Here is a 26662-nt window from a genome sequence, read left to right as displayed (position 1 = left end):
CTCGCGGCAGCAGCTGCTTAGCGACTTAGAGATTGTGACAGGCCGAGAATCGAAACGCACACTACGTTCCTCAAGTCAGGTAGGCCGGGCCCACGACGTGCCTGAGGCGGGCCACCGTCACCCCATTAGTGCACCTGCCACCTCTGCACACCTCCTGTTGCAAATCACGTACAACTTCGATACATTTGTCATCATCTCCCGGTAGCCCGGCCGACCTCGGTTGGCTCGCCGCGCCGCGCCAAAACGGTCTCCCGGTCGCGCCAGCTCTCAGCCAACGGGCGGTCGGCGCGCGCGCGGCTCGACCAATCAGGGACGTCGGTCGGCTCTCGCGGCGCGCTATCGACCTGTGCACGGCGGACGTGCTGAGAGGAGTTCGCCCGGCCGCCCAGCCGCCTCCGCCGCCACCGCTAGCCAACCCCGTCAGCCGGCACCGCCACTGGCCAACCCTATCCGTCGCCGACAGCTCAGTGGCAACACTCAGAAACAGCAGTTGGTAGCGTTAGCGGCAGCAGGTGTCATCTGCGGCAACAGCAGCAGGAGCGGCAGCAGCAGCAACGGCTGTCGTCAGCAGCAGCAGCAGCAGCAGTTGTCGTCAGCAACAACAATCGTCAGCAGTTATACCAGTCATAGAGGCAGCAGCAGCAGTCGACAGCAGCAGCAACAATCGTCGCAGCAGCAACAGTCGACAGCAGCCGTCACTCACCATGTCCGGTCACACGGTGACTCCCGGAGCGCTGGTGACGTTCATAGCCAGTCACCGGACGTCAGAGGTCACCAGGTCACCAGAGCGACCTCTGGAGGTCAGCGCAGACAGCAGCAGCTGCCCGACTGACCTCTCAGACACCAGTCTAGGCGAGTGTAGAGAGGGAAGGTGCGCAGTGTCGTTTGGCTTAGGGGCTCGGGGATGGAGTCAGCTGAGCAGATCTGAGGAACAGTTCAGCTGTAGGTTGGGATCTGCTGGGTGTGATGGGTTGGAGGGGGGGGGGTAGGCCGACTGAGAGTCAGGGGCTGGGCCTGGACAGTGGGTAGACCTATGAAACAGTCAAAGTTGGGACAGACAAACGCCATCAGAAGTTCCACTGTACTCGGGTGTTTGGTGTTGGAGTGATCTGCGTGTCGTGTTTGTCGGGACGCTTGTCTCTGAGCTGCGGTCACGTGTCACAGGCAAGAATAGCTCGGATGGTTGGCTTGATGAAAGAAAGCGTGTTGTAACACTGCTCTGCAGAATTGATGCAAGCGACGCAGGTGACCTTGGTCGGCAAATCGTTAACTTTGACCTTTAATGACTGAGCTGCTGACACTATGTCGAACGAAAAATGATAACTGAAGGTTTTAATGATAGCTGAAATGATTACTGAAGGCATTTGTGCTCAAAAGTTCAAAACACTGTTGGTTGGAACATCAACAGTGATTATCTATTAAAAAGCAAACCCGAGTTCCAGGACAATTTTTACAAGCTGCCTAATACAATCGAGCCTTTTGATAAATAGATATACGCAAATGATCCTGACAAGGGTCAGCACCCCACATTCAAAGATCTCTGTTATAAGGTTACTTTGCATATCTTAAATCCCAATTGGCAATCGACTGCCTACGATATTATGGTAGGTAAACAGCAGCACTGAGTGTTATGTTTTTGTTGTAGTGCAACTCGTCATCCCCTTCGCCAGCAGACATCATTACGGTCTCATGGCACCCTCAACATCATTAAAATTTGCATGACATCATCACTGTCCATATTTATATAAACAACTGCCATCGGGCGAACTTGGCCGAATACCGGATGGGTAGCATTCCTCCTAACAAGTGAGTCCTTTAATTATCCCGGTAAAAGTATATCACTAATTGTGCACGGAACTGGGCATCATCCTGCATACACGTCCCATCTGCTGAGTATGGATGTCCGATCGATATTGTAGCGGCCTGCCGGCCACCCGGCTCCATGTCTCGGGACACACATCATCAATCTCATCGCTCGGCGCCGGGCGGGTCGTCGGCGCCGGGGGCCGAGCGACTGACACCGGCCAGTCGTCCCACCCAGGGTGGAGTTCGACGGAGCCCCGCCGCCTGGGTGATGGTGCGACACCCAGCACGGCTCTAACCGAGGCTTGAACTACCCGGCTCGGGCCCCGGTGCGACCCTGACGCGACCTAGCTTCGACCCTGGGTCAAATCCTGACCCGGCCCTGATTTGGAACCGGGTCCCATCCCGGCTCTAGCTTCGACCCCGGTCTGACCCCGACTGGACCAAAAGTCCTGACCCCAGCATTCTTTTCTGCTTTGATTGAATCCCCATTCGACCCCGTCTACAACTACATACATGTCACGTTTCGACCCTTTTGATTGGGTTCGACTTTGTATTCGACTGTCGGTTCCCGGCTACGCCCCGAGCCTATAGTTGGGCCTTGGCAACAGCTCTGATCCTGACCCTGACCTTTATTGTGACCTTACTTGGATCCCAAACTAGACTCTTTCCCTTTCAATACACTCGGTCTAGGTCGCTGGACAAAGTTATGGGATCCATCCCGTTTTAGTATAAGGCGAGTCTTTAACAGTTCCTTATTAGATAATATTTCTAGTATATAGTCTTCGGCATGCTTTTACTTAGGGATGCATTTCGATGTGTGCACTTCACAGTGGAAGGAAATCCGAAGGCTGCCAAGCATGAAGGGATTCGTATTTTCTTCTACTTTTGATATTATGCCAAATTAGCACATTCAGGCGCTTGGTGTAGTGCGGTGTCAGACACTTGGTGTAGTGCGGCACAGCATATTCAGGCGTTTGATGTCTTGCGGTGCAGCATAGCTTCCAGGCGCTTAGTGTCGTGCGGTGCAGCGTAATTCAGGCGCTTGGTGTCTTGCGGTGCAGCGTAATTCAGGCGCTTGGTGTAGTGCGGTGCAGCATAATTCAGGCGCTTGGTGTAGTGCGGTGCAGCACATCATACAGGCGCTTGGTGTAGTGCGGTGCAGCATATCATTCAGGCGTTTGGTGTAGTGCGGTGCAGCATAACATCCAGGCGCTCGGTAGTCGGTGTAGTGCGGCGCAGTATAGCATACAGGCGCCTGGTGTTGTGCGGTGCAGCATGTCATCTAGGCACACGCTGCAGTGCGGTGCAGCATATTCAGGCGCCTGGTGTAGTGCGGTGCAGCATATCATTCAGGCGCCTGGTGTAGTGCGGTGCAGCATATCATTCAGGCGTTTGGTGTTGTGCGGTGCAGCATACTTCAAGCGCTTGGTGTCGTGCGATGCAGCTTACTCAAGCATTTGGCAAAAAAGCGCTGGGAGCTGAGTTGCTTCGAACTCGATGAGGTGTGTGGTCGTGCCATGCTTCAGGTGGTCTGAAGCTTTTATCCTGCCCCGGGGCTCAAACGATATTACGATATCGCCTATCGCACGCGATGAAACCACCAGCGTAATTGACTGGTCCACTGTGCAGCGTGGCTGGTGCATGGCCCGCAGTGCACAGCGCGCAGCGTGCACAGATGAGCGTACTCCGCGGTGGTCCATGTCGGCGCGTCGCGTCATAATTGTCACGCGCGCGCCTGATTGCCTGCTGTCCGGGTGTCAGTTCCGGACGGCGAGGCGCCGCGTCAGCGCTGCACCATCAATCCCGCTCGCTCACCGCCCGGCCCGTCAGTGGAGGAGCGGCAGGCGCCGACCCCCCACCCAGTGCCCGAACGGACCCCCACACGGCGCCTGCACCGGCGGCGGCAGCAGCAGCGGAGACTGAAACACAGTCCTTGATAGGTGTTTGGGCGAACGAAATGGGCACTAGACGTTCAAGGCATTAAGTGAAATGGTGTTTATGTATCTGATGCCGCGATAGGAAGGCATTCTTCTGCGGAATAGCTCTCCGAGTACCGCCTGCCTTGGCCTCGCCGCGCCGCCTCTGACCTCTGATGACGTCATCAATCCGAACGTTAGCGGACTGCGGCGGTGATGAGACTGCAGCATCTAATGACAATAAATGACCGATCGGCTCATGATCGACTCGCCGGATACCGTGCTGCACCCTCCCCACCCCTCCCCCTCCCCGCGCTGGTCAGCCTGGTGACCCGCACAGACCCTGGGTGATACTTACGGCGCCGTAATGCGCCGCTGTGCTCGTGCGCCGGCTTTGTCGCCCGCGCCGCCCGCACCAGCCGCGCCAGATAATGTCGCTCGTTACCGATCTGCGTCACGTTTGTGTGCACGGCATAATGGCCCTGAGCACGACCCCTGTCACGCTTATCTGCAGATCGGAGCCAGTCATCGCCGGTTAATGGGCGTTTTATTAATTTTCCTAGTGTTACGGCATTGCTGAGACGACAGGATCTTGCCGGCGACCTGCACTGATGAGCAGGCTTGCAGTGATTGCAAGAGAGGCTCACGGATACCTTTCTGAGACAGTGAAGTCCCTGAAATCATGGCATTGTAAATAGCCGGTGAAAGTGGAAGGTTGCTGCATTTTTTATACAGCCTGCATTGTCATTTTAGATATTTTTCGGGATGGAACTAGTCAAGAAATAAGACAGGTCACTTTCTCCGACATGCTGAAAATTTACCTAATTTAACCCTATTAGTGGCAGGCTCCTGGCTACCCCTATTAGTGGCAGGGGGGCTGTTTACGACCCCCCTTGATATCTCGAGATCTAACGGGCCGATTTTCAAAATTCAAACGGCACTCGATTTCGCTGAACGTGATCTACATTTCTAAAAAATAAAAATTAAAAAATGTCAATGGGGGGTAGAGGGGGGTAAAAACGGGCAAATTGCAGATACATTTTAGACTGTTTATCACGGCCAGGTTTCTGAACCAATCATAACGCAACTTTTGCCGATCGATAGAGAATGAACCAGGAATTCACATGGATCCTAAAAATATGAATTTTCAAAAATCACAGGCGGATACAGATCATTGAGATTGGGGGTACACAAAAAGTATAGTAAATAAGGTTTTTGTTGGTACTATTTCTAAAAAGGGTGGTAATGGTCTTGTTATGTTACAATTTTCTTATGAGAGAACGACTACAAATGTATTGGTCATGCATAGGCGGTGTCAGGGCACCTATGTTGGGAGGTAAAACATAACCCCCCCTTTTTGGACGCCTGGATCCGCCTATTATAGCAAAAACGTGTCAAAAGAGGATGCACAATAACTTTGTATATGTTATCACATGATACCTTTCATTCACTGTTCGTAAAACTGGTGCAGCATCGTGATCTTCGCCCAAATGACTCGCTTCACGAATAGGACCCCCAATTCCCAGTGATCTGGAGCCGCCCCTGGTGAAGTTATGAACTTGAAATTTTCAGGGAATGTGCCCAATTTAGTTTTAGGAAAAGTCAGAAAATTTCAGCATCGTAGCTTCAGCGGTTTCGGAGATATTCCCGAAAAACCTGAGGGGTGGATGAAAACAACCCCCCCCCCCCTGCCACTAATAGGGTTAAGAACAATAACGTTTACTTTACGGATTTCATTTTACACTTCAAATTACACTTAAATTAAAGTCACTCTTTTGATTTACATCCCGATGCATTTTTAAACCAGCTTTCATATCAAAACTCATTTTATTGTTTTCATGGAAACTATAGGTAGATAAGATACTCGGGTCCCAGCCTACCATAAGACGTTGTTTTAATCATTCCTGCTTGATTGCTACCTAATTTGCTCTTTCTCTTTCCTTACCGTGCTTCTCCTTCATTTTTTTGTGTGCCTCCTCTCTTTCTTCGCTTCCCTGCCTTCTTCCTCGGAGCACACCTTGATCGCAACAAGAAGTTTACAGCCAGTGATAAAATTGCCGGCCTTACAGAGCCAATTAGCGAGCTTCCGTGGCGCCGCGATTGTATCGAGCGGCGGCATTGTATCGGTGCGCCGGAATTGTATTGGTGCGCCGCGAATGGAGCAGAGCTGGCAGAGCGGCGGCGAGCGGGGGACCGAGGGGAGGAGCGAGGGTGGGGGATCAGATCTGGTCAGAGAGGGGAGCGGCGGTCTCTGTCTCAATCGCACTTCTCAGTCCCAGTCCTAGCCCTAATCCCAGGAAACCCAGCGACACTGCATGGGACAACCGAAAAGAGATGTGCAATTTTCGGATCGTTGCACTGCTGAGCATTGTGATGATTTTTAATTCTTGATAATCAGACAGTTTTCAACATATTAGCCGTTTTCACGACGGCCATCTGGTACACGTTTGGTGCACATCTGGTACAGATCAGGTGCAGATTTGGTCAAATCAGGTTCAGTGTGTCTCTTAGCAGCTATCAGCTAGGGTTGCACTAATTGCTTATATGCCTGCTTTGTCATATTATCAGAGAGCATCATCGATTAAAACACTGAAATAAATTCATAAAATGAAGATATTCGCTGTAAAAGAAATTAAGTGCAGATTTGGTCAAATCAGGTGCATTCGCCGGATAGCCCGTCGTGAAAACGGCTATTAATGCTCAGACTTGTACAAAGAAATGTGAATTCATCTACATAGTAAGCCCATTGGTCACGTCTAGATTGAAATATAGGGGATACACATTTAACGGCAATGATGAATCAATTAAATCGTGGAGATAAAGGGAAGAGGAAAAAATAATAATGATGATGATGATGATAATGATGATGATGATGGTCTTGAAGATAATAAGGATAAGGATGATGGGTGCGAAAGACTCCAAAACATGGAGGCTCGTCGTGTCTCCGCCTTTTTCCTGAGTATTTTTCTGACTGATTTGTCTGTGTTTTCAGGTCGAGAGATGGCGATGTCGTGTGACAGCACCGACCAACTGTCTGAGGAGCGCCCACAGCACCGCTCAACCCCGCCACCCCCATCCGGCACCAAACTGACCTCTGGTGACCTCAGCACCGGCGGTACCCCCGACCCGGGCATCCGGCGCTACCGCACCGCCTTCAGGCCCGACCAGATCAAACGGCTCGAGGCCGAGTTCCTCAAGGACAACTACGTCAGCCGACCCAAGAGGAACGAGCTGGCCACGGAGCTCGGACTCGCCGAGGGAACCATAAAGGTAAATTATGATCATGGGTGATTAAAAATGCATCGTTAATAATGTTCATCTTATCGCGACAAGAACGCTTTGTCGTAAGGCATTATATTACAGTTGTCCGACGATATTGCAAAATACTGAAGAATCACTCAAAACAAAAGAGATGTTTACAAGCATTATTCAGGCAAAAAAAAATTGTTCGGGTGTTGGAACTTTAACCCCACTGACTACACTAAAAGTCGTCTCAGTGAAAACGCCATGAATTCTGCAGCGCTCAGCTCGCCCTGATATCACGTATCAGCACGGATTGTCACGTATCAGCTGACTTACTTGTGCCAGCAATAATGACAGGAAATTGGGCCATTACATGGTTTTGATGATGTTTTTATATGCCATTTTAGGGATTTAGCCGCTCATTGTTTCCGTTTCACTGAGATTTAGTAGGCACTCCCTGCCCATGCGCTGGTTCACAACGCGGCCGCTCGTTTTACCCAGAGTAAGCAGAACCCTTCACCCTGTTCGGTTTCGCAAAGAATAGCCAAAGTTGTATAATTTAACCACACGAGAAGTTTCTAAGTAATATTCTCATCCATCTTTATCCAGAAAATGATCCAATATCGCTTACTTCAGACGTGAGAGTCGTGGTAGTCGTAAATGTGCCCAAAACCGTTGATGCATTCAGAAACGAGTTTGACCATTTCAAGTCCTGGAATGGCGGTCGAAGTACACCTTGAGTTGTCAGATATTGGACAAATTTGAGCAAAATGTACAGTTTACATACGCCCGCTATAATTCAACACCAATTGGTATTTTATCACAAAATTCTACTTATATTTTGTTTGCATGTCAACCTAAGGCATCCCATCCGTTACACTATCTCCCGACTAAACCTTCTCATTGCCTCTGTTCACGTGACAGCTCACCATCCAGTGAGTCAAGCGACCATCACTGTAGGTTTATCTGAGAGGTGACTGCGTCATCAATTGTCCGGCGTTTTGATTGTGACAGTGCCCGGGAGAGCCCTAATCCTGTGTCAGTCCGGACCCCGGGGTGCCCTACCGGAGAGCCGGTACTCAGCAAACAAACGGACCAGGCAGCGCTATTTGCTCGGTGTCTGAGAGTGCCTCCGCTCTGTGGGCGAATGCTGGAGCATGCATGGTTGGGTTTTTGTTTTGTCGAGGGTAACAAGAGTTAGAATTGTGGTGGGGCTACTGACTGTAGCGTCCTTCTGGTCACTGCTGATGTATGCCAGTCGTGGAGCCAGTTATTGCTGTTAGATGATGAAGAACATTCTCTTCCTCCCCATTTTCCTATTCTCCGAAATATCATAGGCACCAGAGCAGAGACACGGCAAGAGCACAGTTCTCTCAAACGGACAACATTTTAGATTCGGAACGTAACCACTGTGGCGTGCATATAGTAAAACTGGGTCTTGGGGCAGTCGGCAGCCGGGAGGGCGTCTCTTCGGGTGGCACGCGCATCGCCGCCATTTGGACCTGTCGGACATATGTTTATCAGTCCATGTCGGGTCATGACGGGACTGAACGCACTGCGATGTTACCGGAAGCCAATATTAATTAATGCCACCTCAGCGCCGAGCAACTGTCTGTCTTCGCTGCGCAGGCGTATTTTATCAAGCTCGTTTACAATTTACATTAAACGTCTTGGTGGGCAATCAGTCTTCATTGGAGTCCTCTCTCGCGGTGGGCGACGGCTTGGGAGCCTTTTATAAACATCAGTCATCTTGCAGCGAAATGAATGGTGCAGGCTACACGGGATGCCAATGAATGGGAGATTCGAACCCAAGTCGGTTCTGGTACAAGTTGAGATGCTTTATTTAGTCGGATTCAAATGAAATGCATTTCGAAAGCTAATTCTCCTGGACGAAAATTACCAGTGAATGCTGGCTGACTGACTTCACCATCTTCCGCTGTCTCTTGTGTCTCCAGGTGTGGTTCCAGAACCGTCGGATGAAGCACAAGCGGCAGCAGATGACCGCCTGGCCGCTCGACCCGCGCTTCGCCGACCCGACGCTGGCCGCGCTACTGCTGCAGGCGGCCGTGGCCTCGGGCGGTTACGGGCCGTACGGCGCCGCGCCGCCGCCGCCGCCCCACCACCACCACCCCACCCACCACGGTCACCCGGGGGGCCCGCCGGCGGCCGTGCTGCCGCACCTGGCCGGCTACTACGGCCCGCTGGCCGCCGCCAAGGGCCGCTTCTCGCCGTACCCGGCGCTGCCACTGCGGCCGCAGCCCAGCCTGGCCTCCGGCTTCCTGCTGCCGCCGCCGCCGCAGCCGCCGCTGCTGGGGTCGGCCGGGCGCGGCTCCCTCTCACCTCCGCTGGTGGCCTCCTCGGCGGCGGCGGGGGCGGTGACCAGCAGCTCACCAGAACACAGCACATTCTTCCGACCATTCGAGACCTCAGTACACAAGGACGGCTTCGAGAGCGGCGAGTAGTGATTCGGAATGTAGAGCGAGAGCCGAATAGTAATGCGAGTTTTTGTCTTGAGATGAACAGGTGTGTACATACGTTGTTCGTGTGAGGTACTCAGAAATGTAAACTGTTTTGGGTGGAGATGTGCTGGAAGACAACAAGGTAATGGTTTTGACTAGCTTGAATCTCCAGGAAATGACTGATGGGTTTGCAAATAAGACTGAAGCGATGTTGCAGCTATATCTGTGATTTAGTGCATGCGTGATAGATATTGAGCTATTGTTAGAGATCTTCAAAGTTGTGTTCATAGAGAGTTGGAGAAATATTGCAAATAAACACACCAAGTGAGTGTTATTCGGGCTGAGCCCTGCCTACATCAAATATTTCAAAATGCTAGATAGCACCAGCCTCAATTGAGATAGAAAAATGAAAACCTGCATTTCCGCTCGACAGACACACTCGACATCTGCCTCAATAGCCATATTCTGGCGCTCGCATCGAGCCTAACGCGGTAACAGCGAGACATAACGAGAGGAAAACACGCACATAAAATTGGCGCTGGCGTGCGCCCGTGCCAAACACAGCCGTCTGTGACAATCGGAGCCGAGCTGACAATCTCGTCAGCGCACCGGCCACCGGGGCCGGCTGGTCGCTCTCGGCACCGGTCGCCATTGTCCTGTGAAAGGGATGTCGCCGGCATTAATTTAGTGCCGGGCCGGCCGGCGGGCGGAGACAATGCTGCGCCGGGGCGGGGGCGGGGGCGAGGGTGTGGTGTCCCCTGACCACCTGGGATGTATAGGCAGCTGCCAGAGACGGGTCGGAGAGTAGAGGTCCACGGGGTGGTCCCCAGCGGGACACCGGCCGGCGGACGGCGACGGCCTCATCAGCGGACCGGAGATAGAGGCACAGCGGACCGGAGATATAGACACAGCGAACCGGAGATACAGACACAGCACAGCAGACCGGAGATACAGACACAGCACAGCGGGCCGGAGATAAAGACAGAATGGCAAGCGAATCTATGTACACAGCGGACCGGGGATACAGAGACATCGGTCGGCGCTATAGACACAGCCGACTAGAGACACTGACAGGCAATATCGAAATACATAGACACAGCGGACCACGCATCAAGCTGGCGATATGAAGACAGCGGACGGACTGGGCCAAACTGAGCCACGGCAATGCACACACAGCCCTCATTACTGGTGGATGCAGACTGTGTTTACGGAACTTATGACGATGTCCCCGAAGGATATAAGTTACCGTTTGGTTCTTATAAATAAGATGCCGAGTGCCGAGATTCCTTTCTAACGGGTTTCCCCTCATCAAACAATTTTGCGATTTCCTCCACCCGCCTGTTCAAAAACGCTTGCTACCGACCAGCAGCTATCAAAGACGAAAGCAACGGGGTGACTGGAGTCACAGGATCTCACTTGAGACAGAGCAGTGACGATAAAAGGCAGACGAACATAGTTTTTGCTCCTATCGGGAATGGGAACAGCTGTGGGGGACGTGCGGATGGGAGACACTGCTAAAGGATCCGTACTGTGATAAGTGGAGCGATGTTGACTAATAATTGTAGGTACTAGGTACCTATTTCGAATAATTGTGCAATGCAAATTGTCTTTGTATTAGTCAAATTAACAATATGACACTTGAAGAGCCAAATACCGGTGAAAATCAATGAGGACGTCGATTTGAAATTGTTTTTTTTTAAGTAAAATTGTCCAAACGTAAACGGCTTTAGGCCTTGCACTGGTTGCATGCACAAACTATTTCTTTGCTAGTGCTTGATGTTTAGAAGGTGGCGCCAATAACCAGAAAGAAACTGTCTGGCTCATGAATGCTACTGGTCCCTTTCGAACGAGGCATGGTCATTGACAATTGTCATGCTGCGCCGTCTATCGGTTATAGCTATATGAAGACACGCGCAATCATATCATGACTTATCATTCAGCAATATCCCTCCCCACCAACTCCCCCGGTAGCCGCTCAGTCCAGCCCCTGTCCCACCCACGCGCTGAGATATAGGTCCATCCCAGCTCACTGAGATATAGGTCCGGTCCGACCGACCGGCACATAAACAATCCATGTCGGCAGGCCACCGCGAGGACCCCACACGGGGCGTCGGACCAGGCGACACCCCCGTCACCTCTGCACTGCGCGGACACAGCGCCAGGCCCGGCCGGAGGACATAACGTGTCCGGCTGGCCGGCGGGACATAACGAGCCCGGCCGGCCGAATATAATGTGTCCCGCCCCTGTCCGCGGCACCCCCGGCGCGCGCCGGCGGCCAGAGGGCACGTGCAGTCCGTGCGACGTGACACGTGCCGAGATTTACGTGCGCGCCCACCCAGTAACCGGTATTGTGGAGCGGCGCACGATTCATTAGCTGGCCACGGTCAGTGTGGGCCATGATCTGCCGGAGACAGAGGGAGGAGGGAGAGAGGGGCGGTGGGAGGTGACGACTGGGGTCCATGATTGGCCCGAGAGGGGCATGACAGAAGGAGAGAGAGAAAGGAGTAAGGAAATTGGAAGAAATAGAGAGATAGGTGGGTGGGCCATTGAAGGTGACGTCTCTGGTGTAGACCATGATCAGTAGGGGAGATCGGAATAGATAAAAAGAGAGCCAGGAAAGGAGTGGGAATAAGAAAGAGGACGAACCACGCGAAGGGAGGGAAAGAGAGGAAAGAGAGAGAGAGAGAGAGAGAGAGAGAGAGAGAGAGAGAGAGTAGGGAAAGAAAGGAAATAGAAGAGAGCGAAAGGGTTGCAGCGTGATATTGACTTGTCAACCTCATGATGGCGTGGCATTGACAAGGATGTGGATGCCTGACATCAACAATGTGCAATGTGCATGTATCTCAGCACCCACCATCCCGTGACAGTGAAAAGCGACGGTGACAGGGTAGTGAAGACCGGATGTGAATAACACTGGTCCCCTCCTTCCGTTCTACGTATACCCGGACGTGTCATTCACGTGATTCTGCCTGAGGTGATCGCCAGAACGGCTCAATTGCACCTCCCCTGTTCGTCTCCACAGCCCTGCGCCGCAGTCCGACATTCTGTTTTATGAGACGGTTATGAGCCGCCTGTGTCAACCAGCTCCGAAGACAGATGACCGGCATTGTGTGATCGGTGAGCTGTTACGCACTTGTGTTCTACGAAGAGCAGCACCCACTCAACTCTGTGACGTCATAATAACGACACAGGGTAAGTCACGTGACGCACGCATCCCCGGACGCATTCAATGGGGTTCAAACGTACTGTCAGCGTTCGCGGAATGTTACACCAGCTCCGCGGAGACATTGGACCTGTGACGTCACGGCTGGCCCTTTGACCGGGCCGTTTATTTACACCTCAGACCCTCCCCTGCCATTGACCTGTTCCGGGCCATAACTCGGTGAAATGTGTGGGGCACCGTCTGCGGTCATCGTGAGCGCGTCACAGACACACTGGCACACTGTCATTTTGCCATTCATTCTGGTCATGGGAATACCATCAGGTGACAGAACGTCGGACAAAAATGATGTTGTCAAATATGTTAGGGTTGTGGCTTTTATTTTTGGAGCTGCGAAAGAGGAGATTTAAGTGTCTTCGGTCCATTTTTTGCTCATACAAAATTTATTTTTCTTCTGTTTACATCTGCTTATATCCGCCATTTTTAAGGTCTATGCCTGCCTTTGCCAAGATAATTCAGCCCGGCAGTATGTGATGGACGTGTGTGTAGAGCTGCATTGTGATACCGACCGACCTGACCGGCCATTTCTGCACCGGACCCAAGTGCTTGGCCTGTGTCTGGTGCAGGCACGTCGTCCATGCCGCTGCCGCCGGGCTCTCAGACTCTCGGCATTGTTACACAGACGATGGATGCACTGTAAAACGGCTACCCGCCCCCGCTGTCCTGCTAGATGGGTAGGTATTTATTGGTGGCCGCACCCGGAGTTGCCTCTCCCCCACCCCCAGTTGCACCCCCCCCCCCTCGCCCTCCAATGACGGAGCTGCACCGCCACCGCCCCGAGACTGCTGAGCTGTAAAGAGGCGCCGGCTAACGATTCAGCACTGGTATCAATTATGCATGGCACCGTCTGTTGCCTGAATGAGGGACATAGGCGACACAATGGGACGGGCTGAACGGGATATCATTCCCTGATCCGTCCCACAGGGAGAAGTGATACTGGCATGATCCCACCCAGCTGTCACAACTAGTTATGTCGAACTACAGGCTCAGAGTGGCCCACTGGCCAGGGTTACAAAAGCATTAGAGCTTATTCCTAAAAAAACTTAATTTCCATTTATTTCACGCAAAACTAAAGGACCTGACGTTACAACATTCTTTTTAAGTGTATGAGTAAAAAGTCTCTGGCAGCTTCAGGCAAGTATCCTGAGTTTATAATTAAACTGGAGTAAATGTTATTAACTAGCATCAAAATGACCTATCGCATGTCCTGACGTGCAATGAACTTCGTAGCGGCCGAACAATGATCTATTGCCTCTTCTTCTCTTGGATCTCTTCTTTCATCTACCTCTCCTTCCTCCCACCTTCTCTCTTTTCCTTCCTCTCTCTCTCTCTCTCTCTCTCTCTCCTCTCTCTCTCTCTCTCTCTCTCTCTCTCTCTCTCTCTCTCTCTCTCTCTCTCTCTCTCTCTCTCTCTCTCTCTCTCTCTCTCTCTCTCTCTCTCTCTCTCTCTCTCTCTCTCTCTCTCACCGTGACCTCTTTGGACGCCACGGGCGCGTTACTCCTCTTTCATTCATGACCCCTCCCTCCCTGGACTGAGAGCTCACCTGCTGCCGCTGGCGCGCCAACTCCCGCCAGATTTGGCGCGCGCCCTGATCGCGCCGATTACGACGATTCCGCGCCATTTCTCGGTGTCGGCGATGTCATTATTCTGGCGCGGACGGCGCCATTCTCGGCGCTGCTGCCGCCGCCGGCTCGGCGCTCGCGTCCCCCGGCACCTATTACCGTCAAATTGAATCCGTTATAACACAATTACGCTGAAGCCAGAGAAAATTACCTTGTATCATTCGGGATTATTATTTAATAATTGAATATCAGCGAGAGCCAGCGGCGCGGACTTGGCACTGAATTGTTAATGCTCTGAGAGCCGCTGGGCTGAACAGAAAGCCCGGTTCACAGCAGGTCAGGTGAGAGACAGAGTCCCTGCAGGGCAGAGGAGAGAGAGAGAGAGGATGGGAGGATCATTGTGCTCAGTTCACTGCAGAGCATGGGGTTAGGGATGGGATGGAGTCCCAGCCGGACAGAGGGGGAATAGGATGAGAGGACCGTATCGAGTCTGGTCCACTGCAGGGCAAGGGGAATGGGAGTAGCCATGAGAAATGTGATTTGAAATTGTTGACAAAGGATGCAACTTTAATTTATAATTACAAAGGAAGCACTAATAAAATATCCATCTATTTATTTGAAATATTTTGAACAGTTAAGACACGGTGACGAATCAAAATAGCTTGGAATATCGTTGCTACGAGGAATCATGTATCTTATATGTAGTTGTCGTTCGGCTAAATTAAGACGAGATGTCCCATCGACCATCGTTCCTTGCTCATGTTAGAAGTAATCTAATGGCTCATAAAATCATAAGTCAGATGCTAATTACATACATGCCAGGTTTAATGCACTACCGTCTTATTTTTATGCTTTTCCACTTATGGTTGCCCATAAAACTTTGAACTTTTACACTTTCTTTGCAAGGATGAATGACATTTCAGGACTATGGGCGGAGACTTCCATTTCGCGTCTAGCAAGACGCGTTTAAGCCTTAGTCGCGTCTAGCTGGACGGCTGCGTCTATCTGGCGACAGCTAACTTTAAACGCGTCTAGCTTGGAATTTTCCGTCCAACAGTTAGACGCCAAGTTAGACGCCAACTTGGACGTCTGCTCAGTTAGACGCCTGTTGGACGCCAGTGGAAGTCTCCACATTCTCTCTGGTCATTCTGGCGCGCATTGCCTAAGCCTATTCGTTTCAAATAAACGTGAAAACGAATAGGGTCCCCTTATTCGCTTCATTTCATTCATAGCGAATAACACGGCTATTAGTTAACTTGCACGTATCCCCTTTTGTGATTTTGCTAGACTGCCATTTGGGCGGAATCATTCTAACGCTGGGTAATTCTGGCTGAGAGGGTATTCGGGGGACACAGACACTGATTCGGAGGGCTGCTGGAGCCGCGGGTGTCACAGCCGTAATGGACTATTAGCCGGTGTGACAGGGGAGTTACGAGTGCGGCCGGTCGCGCGCCGTCGCCTGTGGCCGGGGACACGTTTATGGGGCAGGTGAGCGGACGGCGCACGTGCGGCCGGGCCCACCCAGCAGGCCGGACGACCGGACCGGTGAGATACTGGTCGTCAGACGGTGAGATACCGGACGGCAGACGGTGAGATATTGGCTGGGGGGGGGGCAGTTTGGGTCTCACTCATCACAGTGAGATACCGGTTAGGAAAGGGGGTCTCACTCCTGGTGAGATACTAACCGGGAAGGACGGATGTGGGGCAGGCTGGGTCTCCTGCGGAAGAGAGAGAGAGAGAGAGAGAGAGAGAGAGAGAGAGAGAGAGAGAGAGAGAGAGAGAGAGAGAGAGAGAGAGAGAGAGAGAGAGAGTGAGAGAGGGGGATATTCCATTGGGGGAGGGGGAGGAGGGGCATCTCACACTCCTCGTCTACGGGTATGAGTGACCTAAAACTGACTCACAAAGAACCTCTCGCGACAAATGATGCATCATTAACTTTGAAGGATTTTTTAAGCATGATAAGAAGTCAGAGTTTCCTGAAAAAAAAAACATTGGGTGTTGTTTTCCTCAAACAAAGAGCCAGTTTCAGCTACCACTCGGATAATTGTTTTGCCTTGTGTGCGTTCTGGGAGGAGCCTCTTAAGTTCATCCCGTCACTGACGATCGCTCGCTGTCCATCTGCAGCTCAGTCCGTCTAACCCGCGGCCAATTAAGCGCTCCACACTAACACAGCCATTAGACTGGCAGTCCAGCCCAGCCATCTGTCGCCGCCGCCGCCGCCGCCGCCGCCGCCCCCGCCGCCGCCGCCCGGGGTGAGCTGATCCCGGCGGCCAAATCAGGCCCAACTCCGGTGTGCCAATCATTTAGCGTTGACTGCACCCCCTGCCGCGAGCCGACCAATATCGGATACAATCATGGGGGCACCCTGCTGAGAGCGGTGCCGATATTTACAGCTCTTTTATTGGTTTTACGGGCGCGACACGGGCTGGCGGCCACCCACCGGCTGCACGGCGGCGAGCGGTGGACGGTGGACGGTGGACGGTGGACGGTGGACGGTGGACTGTGGACGGTGGACGGTGGGCAGTGGGCGACAAACACCGGCGGTGGATGCAGCGGACGACAATCAGCAGCAGCTCTGAAATACGATTTAACAGATTTTTAGATCTAGTTGGATGCTGTGGTATGGTATATTGCTGTCTGTCTGGTTATTTTGTTTGGACGGTCGTCCACATTTTTTTCGTCTTTCTGTCTGCCCTTGGTTGTTTGCTTTTTTGAGATCCAATGGATGAAATAATAGAAGCTGACTTTGAAAGAAACTGACTTTGCTTGCAGAAAAATCCAACAAAGCATTGTTAGCAATCGAGTCATGTCATCAACTCTGGCCTGCCTTTCGTACACATGCCATGGGCAACTCATTGTTATTTGATGGCTTGTTCTATGTCGAATTATGGTCACTATACAAGGTCAACGACGCTTGTAGCAACCAGCGCCATCGCCCATCACACCACATCGAATTAGGCCTGGGTGCATTGTGTAAACCGCACCTTATTCTATCCAGCACGCTGTATGGAGGGCGGCACTACCTGTGCTTTGTTCGCTCCGGAGAAAGCGGCGGCGGTTTTAGCACATCAGTGTGAACATGGCGGCCGCTGGGGCGCCGCAATGCCCGCTCTAAGCGCTCTGTGTTTGCTGGGCGGGCGCTGGTCCGGTCCGCTCTGTGGACCGGTCTGTGTTCCGAGGTCCTGGTCGGCAGCCGTCCGACCGGCCATCATTGACGGATTAGTGCGAATTATGATGATATCACGGCCGGGCCGCGTGTAAAGGTGCCGGTACCTGTCGCCCGTGGTCGTGTGTGTGCTCTCTGCAGGCTGGCAGCGCTGTGGCTGTTTGATGAGTGGGCCGGCTGGCGCTGCCGCGGCCCGACCCGCCCAGCTTTCCCAGCTGTTTGAATGGTGCAGGTATGGGGGGAGGCGGCCGCGGCCCGACTGGGGTGTTTGCTGTGTCGATGGTCGGACCGTGGCTGTGTGCCGAGCATTATCAACATGGAGCGGCGAAGTTGCAGCCGGCAGGCTCGGGCTGATGTCTCGGCAGCGAAGTTGCCGAGACATCAGCCAGATTGTGTCTCGGACTACACTGTGCATAACTCCGTCATTCAAGCTAGGCTAGAGACATTTGGGTGTGCTCTTCCTAACCATATACGCTTGCAACTAATATTCCCCTTACCGTCTTTGCATGGTGTCACTAAAATAATAACAAAATAAATGCTTACAAATTACTGGCATAGCATCGTGTTACCTTATTGACTTCTTGGTCACTTTTACGATGAAAAGACTCTCTTGCAAGCTGCAACAATCTATATTGCAAGGGACATAAATATAACACCACAGCTGTCATACAGTACACGAGCGTTCACGACATCCAGCTAAAACCATTGACCAGTGTTGCCCAATATGGGCCCCGTGGATCGCGACACATTTACATCAGGGGTCACTCACGCTACTGGTAGTGGAGTTCTAATGTAGCGACCTTCTGCACTGTGCCCAATCGTATTGCAAGGATTAGTCACTCTCTGTCTACACACAGCAAACAACGAATGGTCAGAAAACGAATAGCAATGGGCCATACAGATAGCAAGAGCAAAAATTGTCACAGAGAAATTAAAAAAGATCATTTTCCAAAGTTTCTTTTTTATCCCCCACAGACTATATACTTTTGTTTTTAGGTCCTTGAGTAGGTATACTGGTCACTGGTGGATCCAGAAACACTATGTAGAGCAGTCCGATAACTAACTCATTGTTGTTTGGGTAGCGCCTCAACATTCGAATTTCTCACTTGCTAAATAGCCACATTCATACAAATTACAAATATCAAAGCATAAAACGAATAAGTTACACTTGTGTCAAGGTATTGAAGTTCACCAAACCGTATTCAGGAAGAGATAAATAGGTAGAGAGAAAATAAATAGACATCATTCGCTCACCACTTTCTCGTCAGCATAACTGTGGTTTCACCTGCGAAATAATAGCGCGAACATCGGATATTTACAGAGCACACGAATATTTTACCGACAGCTGCAAGGTTGCACGGTGAAGGACTTTGGGCCCGGGCGAATAGGAACCGCTTCAGTACTAGCAGCCCAGCAGTTCAGCAGCCCGCTGCTGTAGTACCAATAACAGTACAGGACGCAGCTTCCGGGGACTGCTGCTTCTGCAAATCACTGTTCCCTACCCGCGCTCGCAGAAATGGTAGGGCCCCGTACGCTCTTTGGCCGCTTCAGAGACCCCACCCCAGGAGACCCCAGCCCACACTGACTACAGCACGACAATAGGGTTCACTATCCTCTCAAGCAGTAGCACCAGAGCATCAGCCAGCGACATCGCAACTCTGTTCACCTAAACACGATAGTGTATCGTCCGCACACACAGCCAACGAAAAAGCTGCCTAAGAGTAAACTAGCGCTCTCCGGGAGGTGGTGAGTCCGATTTGAATGGTCGGAAGAAGGTGCTGGGGTCAGGTGAGCTAGTCGTTACCGCCGCCGCCGAGGAGGCCACCAGCGGAGGTGAGAGGGAGCCACGCCCGGCCGACCCCAGCAGCGGCGGCTGCGGCGGCGGCGGCAGCAGGAAGCCGGAGGCCAGGCTGGGCTGCGGCCGCAGCGGCAGTGCCGGGTACGGCGAGAAGCGGCCCTTGGCGGCGGCCAGCGGGCCGTAGTAGCCGGCCAGGTGCGGCAGCACGGCCGCCGGCGGGCCCCCCGGGTGGCTGTGGTGGGCGGGGTGGTGGTGGGGAGGCGGCGGCGGCGCGGCGCCGTACGGCCCGTAGCCGCCCGAGGCCACGGCTGCCTGGAGCAGCAGGGCGGCCAGCGTCGGGTCGGCGAAGCGCGGGTCGAGCGGCCAGGAGGTCATCTGCTGCCGCTTGTGCTTCATCCGACGGTTCTGGAACCATACCTGGAGACGGGCATAGAGGAGGGCTGTGAAGAGGGTTTGCCAGGATTTACCCACTGCCGAGTCTCGAATGAATCCGGAAATGTGTACCCACTGCTGTCAGACTTTGTAAGGTACTAGTATTTGACCTGGCCTCGATCAAAGAATGAACAACGCTTATCGAGAGCTCCTTATGAGTGCATATCATTTATATCAGCTTAGTGTTATTGCGTGCTTGTTATCGCTAGAATGTGCAATGTGCATTTCAGTAAGCTTCAAAAGTTCCTTACCTTGATGGTTCCCTCTGCGAGTCCCAGCTCGGTGGCCAGCTCGTTCCTCTTGGGTCGGCTGACGTAGTTGTCCTTGAGGAACTCGGCCTCGAGCCGTTTGATCTGGTCGGGCCTGAAGGCGGTGCGGTAGCGCCGGATGCCCGGGTCGGGGGTACCGCCGGTGGTGAGGTCACCAGAGGTCAGTTTGGTGCCGGAGGAGGGCGGCGGGGTCGAGCGGTGCTGGGGGCGCTCCTCAGGCAGCTGGTCGGTGCTGTCACACGAGGCCGTCTTGCTGTCCTCTGCAACAGGAGGCAAGAAGTACAGTGACCGCCATATCATTGAGAGGCTGCTAACTCGGGGTAGCACACTTGGCAGATCGTCAGATCTGGAAGGTCACGCAAGCAGGATACAAAACCGATTGCAACAAAGCAAGGTCACTGCAGCAGGCAGGAGGGCCACCACTCACCAGCCCAGTCGTTACGTTACACACGTTACGGCGGTATCGCTTCACTGTGTCGTTAGTGTGCAGTAATCGGCCGTAACGGTGACATTAGCCACCCATTATGGGGCCGCCACGCCCCGTAACCTACACCGGGTGGCGCACATCAAACGACTGTTAACGCCGCCGCAAGGACAGACGATGGCGGCGGTGGCAGTCAGCCGCCGCGGATCTGAGCTGCGATCTCTGATCAGCTGACTGCAGCGCAGCTCGAGTATCTCGAGAGAGAACACAGAGAGGATTATATTTAAAGGGTGCTGTGCTTGTGTATCAAATAATCTTGTCGAAGCAATCGCAAGCGTTAGAACAAAGCATGCAAAGTACTTAACAAAACATTTTTAATAAGGGCACGTGGTCATCCCAGTTAGCATTTATAACTGCAAATAAACGTAGCCACAAAGCACAAAGAAGGATCTAACGCTAATCAAAGCAAAAAGGGTTCCCAGGTGGTCTTAAGCTTTCTTACTTTATGAGTTACTTAGCGGAAGAAACTGAAAGGGGTTTTGCCCCCCCCCCCCCCAGAAACCAGCTAACATCAAGGGCTGCAGAAGGTCAAAATGATTATAACCGAAACTCTACGCAATTTCGAGCTACATTCAGCAAAGATCTTTCGTAAATCGTTACTCTAGAATCGTCATAAAATCGTAAATTGTAAATCGTTAGTTGTTAAATTAAGCTACAAAATAAAATTACATACATCAATTGCCCCAGGGCAATTACAAAGGCATTTGCTGTATTGCAATTGCTGTAGGTATCTATTTTTAGCTTAATAACGATTTAGCGACTAACGATTAACGATTTTATGAGAATTCCAGAGTAACGATTTACGAAAGGTCTTTGCTGTAATTCCATTCTCAGCCTAAGTTAATTAATTTCAAGCTCATAATTAGATAGGTACATCGTGTAATACGTTCACCAGTGCTCAAGTGAAGCTTATCAATTTATTTGATTCCTCAATATTCCTGCAAAGTTACAGTACCTATCGGAATGAAATGGACAGTCTCATGAGATGCCTGGACATTAGTGGATAGTCTTTTTCACTTGATGAAAACGATGCAGTGTATCACAAGCCTAATTTTGCAATATAATCCAAGCATATACAAACAGTTTGCTCTAAACTTTTCACTATGAACATTGAACAGCTAAAAACTTGCAGACCATTAAGTTTAAAATAAGGTAGCTTTATGCCTGTTAGATGACCTTGACCTCAATACACGACTCTGAGAACGCTGGTTCAAGTTCAAACTCAAATTGATCGTCTAAAATCACTGCAGACTGGAGTCACACGATTCAATTTCACTGCAATAAGTTTCGTTGAGTTTAGATCTCTGACAGTGATCTCTGATTTACTGCTCATAGAAATACGCAGGCTCATTTTTAGCATTTCTGAATCCCACCAACCATGACAGTCCGTTAGCAAGGGGCACACTGCTAGGATGACTAAAATGCCGTGAATTATGTATCGAAATCTTCTGCGACTTATATCTAGTAAAACTGGCCTGGGTCACCGCGCTGCTGGCCAGATATGAACTGTGTCTGGTCACTGCCCGAGGCTAACTCTCTGGTGTGCTACTTACACAACGTAATTTATCTCAAGCTTCCCGATGGGCTGAGACGGTGCCACAGGACACTCAATGTCAAGACATGACCCCTCAGAACCGTACCCAAACTGACATTTCAGAACAACCAGCGGCCACGGCCCGGGCCGGCCGACTGACCCGCGTTGACCCCACGGCCCTCCACACTGCCCCGGGGCAGCTCTCCAGGCACTGAGTGAGTCCCGACAGTGGTCACGGCTGGGTCTGTAAGGCCAGAAGGCCGGGGCCGGGGCCGGTGTCTCACCTGAGCTGGCGGCCGCTTTGGGCGGCGAGCCGCTGCTGTCGGCGCTGACGGGCGGCGGGCTGGCGGCCGGCTCCCTAAGCTCCCCGTAGGCCTTCAGCAGGTCCAGAGAGTAGGCCGGCCCCGGGAAGAAGGGAGGCGGCGGCGGCGGCTCGGCGGCGGCCGGCGACGGCTGACGGCTGCTCATGACGACCCACGGCTGACCCGGCGACCGCACACGGAGCGCTGCCGGACCCGCATTGAAGATGGCCCGCGCGCCGGCCGCGCCACGGACCGCCCTCCGGTTAGTATCCAATTACTGGGCGGCCGCTGATTGGTCGGTCGGCCGACACCGGCGCCGCCCATTGGCTGCCGCCGCCGCCGCCGAGTTATTGGCCCGGCCTGAGCGCTGATTGAGTAATTGGCTGCCATTAAGCACAGGAATCATCCGCACTTAGCGTAAATGGTACACAGCGCCGCGGATGGTCGGCGGATGGAGATTACAGCGCGTCTAATGAGATGCAGCGCAGGCTCCCGGGAGGGGAGGGGAGGGGAGGGGAGGGGGCAGCTGCCGCCGAGGGCAGAGGCCGGAGGAGGCTGTCGGCAGAGGCCGGAGGAGGCTGTTGGCAGTGCTCGGTGCCAGTGAGTAATGCGGCTCTCGGCTCTGCCGCCTGCCGCCGCAGACCGACCGAATGGCGCAATCAGACGCAGGAAGCCGTGATGGCGGCAGCTGGGCCGACAGACCGAAATGAAACGCCGCAGAAAATTAACGCCGAACCGGGGAGCACTATAACTGAGCCAAACGGGTGTGGGTGAGACGAAACGGGCAATATATTCAGGAGACGTGCAAAAGGCTGAGCACAAGTAGACTTCAAGTGCGCAAATATGTCTCCTATAAACAGCATTGGACTAGTCTAGATCGCGCTTGATTCTCCAATCAAGTAAGGAAAATCATCGAATTATCTTATTGAAATGCATCCATCATGCGATCTAATCAATAGCTCAATTAAAATAAATAAACACAATTTTGCATCATGCTACATTCTATGGAAATGTGCGGGCTAGTTCATATAATCATTCATCCCTCCTTGACGAAACTTTATTTTGTGACAGCTGAGCCGCGCACGACTGTAGTATACATGAGTGCACGCTTCGATATCGCCTACCGGTCGGTATTATTTCCACTACCGCTGCCATTATCAACAGCGGTGACAGTGACAGTTTCAAGGCGGTGTCAGACCCAGCCAGCCGTCCTCCCGGGACACCCCTGTGATGACAGTGACCGTGACAGTGACAGTGGCAATGACACCCCTCGTCACCCTCGCTCGGGTCCGTCACCGCCCTGACCTTGTTCTTCCAGCGTCCCCGTCCGCCGCCTATGGTTTATGGGTGCACCATCCGACCTCCCAGCCCAGTTTAGTGTTCTGCTCGACCGTGGCCGTGGCCATGGCAGTGTCACGATCCCCAGTTTACGGTACCTACTCCCCGCTCCCCGCCCTCCGCGCCAATCCCCACGCAATGGGACTCCCAATTAGATGGGGGATAGGCCACTGGGGCAGCGAGGCAGTGGTAGGGACGTCGGCAACGGTGACGGCAAAAGTGATGACGGTGGAGGTGTCGATGACGGCGACGGTGACGATGGCGTTTAGTGCAGGGGCTGGCTAGGGATGATGGCAAAGGCTACCTTAGAAGATGCTAATGCAGTTTGCCGATGGCTCTGATCACTGCTAATGAGCGTAAGTCGTCTTATGGTGTATGATGAGCCATTGAACAGTGAGCAAACACTGCAAGAAGTCTGTGCTTAACCCGCGCCCCACTGGGGGGGCTATTTATAGCCCCCCCTCCCGTTTTTCTGCAATAACTTCCAAATCGCTTGACGGATCGACGCCAAACTTACAGTACCTTTGGCTGCATCAATTTGACACCTTGTGTCAAAATTTGAACTTCGTAGCTAACATAGGTCGGCCGGAAATGACGTCAGAGTGACGTCATGTTCGGCCGATTTCGACGCAAAACATTGAACAACGGCAATCGCTCCCAAGAGCTCAGTTTTTAAGCTAGATCCAATTTCTTTGCATGAAAGGACTCAACATTGACCGCGCTATCAAACTGCTATCTCGAATTTTCAAAATTTTGAAAATTTCGAAAATTTGATATAATAATATTCAAAATTTGTATTTTTATATTTTTTTTCAAAAAATTTTTGACTGTTCGAAAAAAACCGGAATATATGTGACAGAACGCATGATTATGACTAACTCTAGCAAGTTGTAGCTAAATATCTTCAAAAATGGCCAAGTTATACGCATTATTGCAAAAAATTCACAATTATTAATTTTTCAAATCAATTTTTCAGTACGTATTTGACATCGTACACCAATATAAATGGCACCATCGTGTTCCTGAGCTCAAACTGCATCCAATAGACACCTTTTTTGTTGAAAAATTTTAACTTCAAAATTTGACCTTTTTTGACCTGAAAGTGACCTGACCTAAGCTAAATTCGACTCAAAATGACCTCAAATGACACAGACGACATCAAATTTGAAATCTATGGCCTGAATGGACCATAAAACATATGTCACGTGACCGACGCAGGATAAAATATTTTCGTGACCTGTGATGACCTGACCTTGACCTGGAAATCAAAGTAAAAGCTTGGTACCCTCAGGGTATCTAGAGCATCTGTTTAAGAGTGTGTGTACCAAAAATGAGCCTGATCTGACTTGTAAGACGGCGGCCAGAGCCCAAAATGTGAACAAGCCAAAATGCTAATAATTTTTACTTTGACCTGACCTGTGACGTCATCGGTGACCTCGAGGTCAATGAAATTAGGTTTCGCTCGACAGTTTTTCCGGGGCTATCAGACGCCGTTTGAATTTTGACGATCGGCCCAGTAGTTTCGGAGTTAGGAGGGGGGCTATGAATAGCCCCCCCCCCCCCCAGTAGGGCGTGTTATACACAGACCCCAGTGGGGCGCGGGTTAAGGATGTGTCTATGTACCTATGTTATCCCTATGGACATTCAGACTGTATGAAGATGCAACGTTGTAATGTCATTGGTCATTAGTACGGTCGGTCACTGCGAGTCGGTCTGCAAACGGTCACCATCAGTACAGTGACCGCTCGTCCCAGCCCGCAACAGCTTTATTGGCCCCACCGTATCACAGCTAAGTATAGGAGAAAGCGTGGGATAAAGATGGCATCGCCTCGTTTCCGGCTCAGCTGAGAGCTAAATCAGTGATCCATGAATGGAACAGTGATAACGTCTGTTCTTAGAACGGTGTCGAGGTGTACCAGCAGCCCAATAACATCGTACATCTCTGTGACGATAGGAGCATGTTTAATAAGCCGTATCGAAGTACATCTCCGTCGTATCACACGCATTGTTTATTATTCACACAAGCTGTTTACTATGTCTAGAGAAATGGGTCATCGAGCGACCCTTAAAACCTATAGATATGAAGCATTTTGTGATTCTATTCAAACAAATGCAGCAAACGTGTAGCAGCACCAAATTAAAATGATCGATACAGTCCATTTGCATATTTACATATGTGCAAAATGCAGTGGTATCCTCACAATTTTAATGTGCATAAGTATGTACAATAATATTTCTTTGTAATATTTTTTTTTTTTAGAAATTTTGTCCGAATGGATGAATGGGTGGCTATGGGCCCGGGTGCCCCGCTAAGCAGTGCTTGTTGCGAATGACACCACGGACCCACCACCCCACCTTGCCCGCGCCCGGTTCACCGGTGATAATTTAGATCGAAAGTTTAACGTGCCGCAGGTAGATGGCGGCACGGTCCTCCCGCGTCTAGCGTGGCCCTCTCTCGCCAGTTGCCAGCTGGCTTAATATAGGAACGCGGGTCAAACGACGTGGAGCTTCCCGGCCGCGAACTCGCTGCCACCGAGTTAGGAGACGGACGCCTTATCCACTAGGCCACGGGAGGCGCTTTCTTGTTTTGTAAATAATAACTAGCGAGGTTCATATCTTCTTTTGGTTCAAAAGCGACTAACTGCTTGATTTCGAGTCAGATTCAAATATAACCAACGTAACAGAATGCAGTCAATCTGCGAGATAAATGGTCCGGATCTGTAAGCATCCCATAAGCAAGCATTTATACGTCCGCCCTTATTCGGCGAGCGAAGCTAAAGCTGTATCAGTATGCTGACTAGCTCAGCAGAACTGCAGCTCGAGTCTGTCATACCATATTTCTGCCGTCGTATGATGGGGCCTGAAAATTAAATCGCCGTCTCTCAGCTCCATCAACTCGGCAGCGCCCTCGCCAGCCGAGCTCGAGTTATGAAGCCGCCCGCTCTCAGACGCTAATCTCATAAAATTATTGCCGAATTATTCGTCCAATTTAGCGATCCCATCTGTGCCAGCCGTGTGTTCATCTATTTTATCTGAAGGGTCGACATAAATAGTTGAGTTGGGTATGTTTTTGTCGAGAGCTGCCGTCGTGGGGGCGCTGACGAATGACGAGGGCGGGACGGGGGCGGGGGAG

The 26662-nt window shown here is 51.7% G+C and overlaps 2 protein-coding genes across 2 annotated transcripts; one reads left to right on the top strand and one right to left on the bottom strand.

Annotated features, from left to right (window-relative positions):
• The first annotated feature begins 368 nt into the window (after nt 1-368).
• LOC122375321 (segmentation protein even-skipped-like) lies at nt 369-9753 on the top strand. The gene is made up of 3 exons (XM_043354634.1): nt 369-852; nt 6715-6992; nt 8921-9753. The coding sequence occupies exons 1-3, from the start codon at nt 705-707 to the stop codon at nt 9425-9427; spliced, it is 933 nt and encodes a 310-aa protein (XP_043210569.1). The 5' UTR covers nt 369-704; the 3' UTR covers nt 9428-9753.
• Nucleotides 9754-17982: 8229 nt separating this feature from the next.
• Nucleotides 17983-22559, bottom strand: LOC122375324 (segmentation protein even-skipped-like). The gene is made up of 3 exons (XM_043354638.1): nt 22174-22559; nt 19854-20131; nt 17983-19587 (listed from the first exon to the last, which is right to left on the bottom strand). Exons 1-3 carry the CDS (start codon nt 22355-22357, stop codon nt 19099-19101), a joined length of 951 nt encoding a protein of 316 aa, XP_043210573.1. The 5' UTR covers nt 22358-22559; the 3' UTR covers nt 17983-19098.
• Nucleotides 22560-26662: the final 4103 nt, after the last annotated feature.

The sequence above is a fragment of the Amphibalanus amphitrite genome, unplaced genomic scaffold, assembly GCF_019059575.1.
Source record: "Amphibalanus amphitrite isolate SeventyFive unplaced genomic scaffold, NRLGWU_Aamphi_draft 001817F_arrow, whole genome shotgun sequence".
Taxonomy (NCBI): Eukaryota; Metazoa; Arthropoda; class Thecostraca; order Balanomorpha; family Balanidae; genus Amphibalanus; species Amphibalanus amphitrite.
Note: the sequence above shows the minus strand (reverse complement) of the source record. Positions and strands in the feature narration are given on the sequence as shown.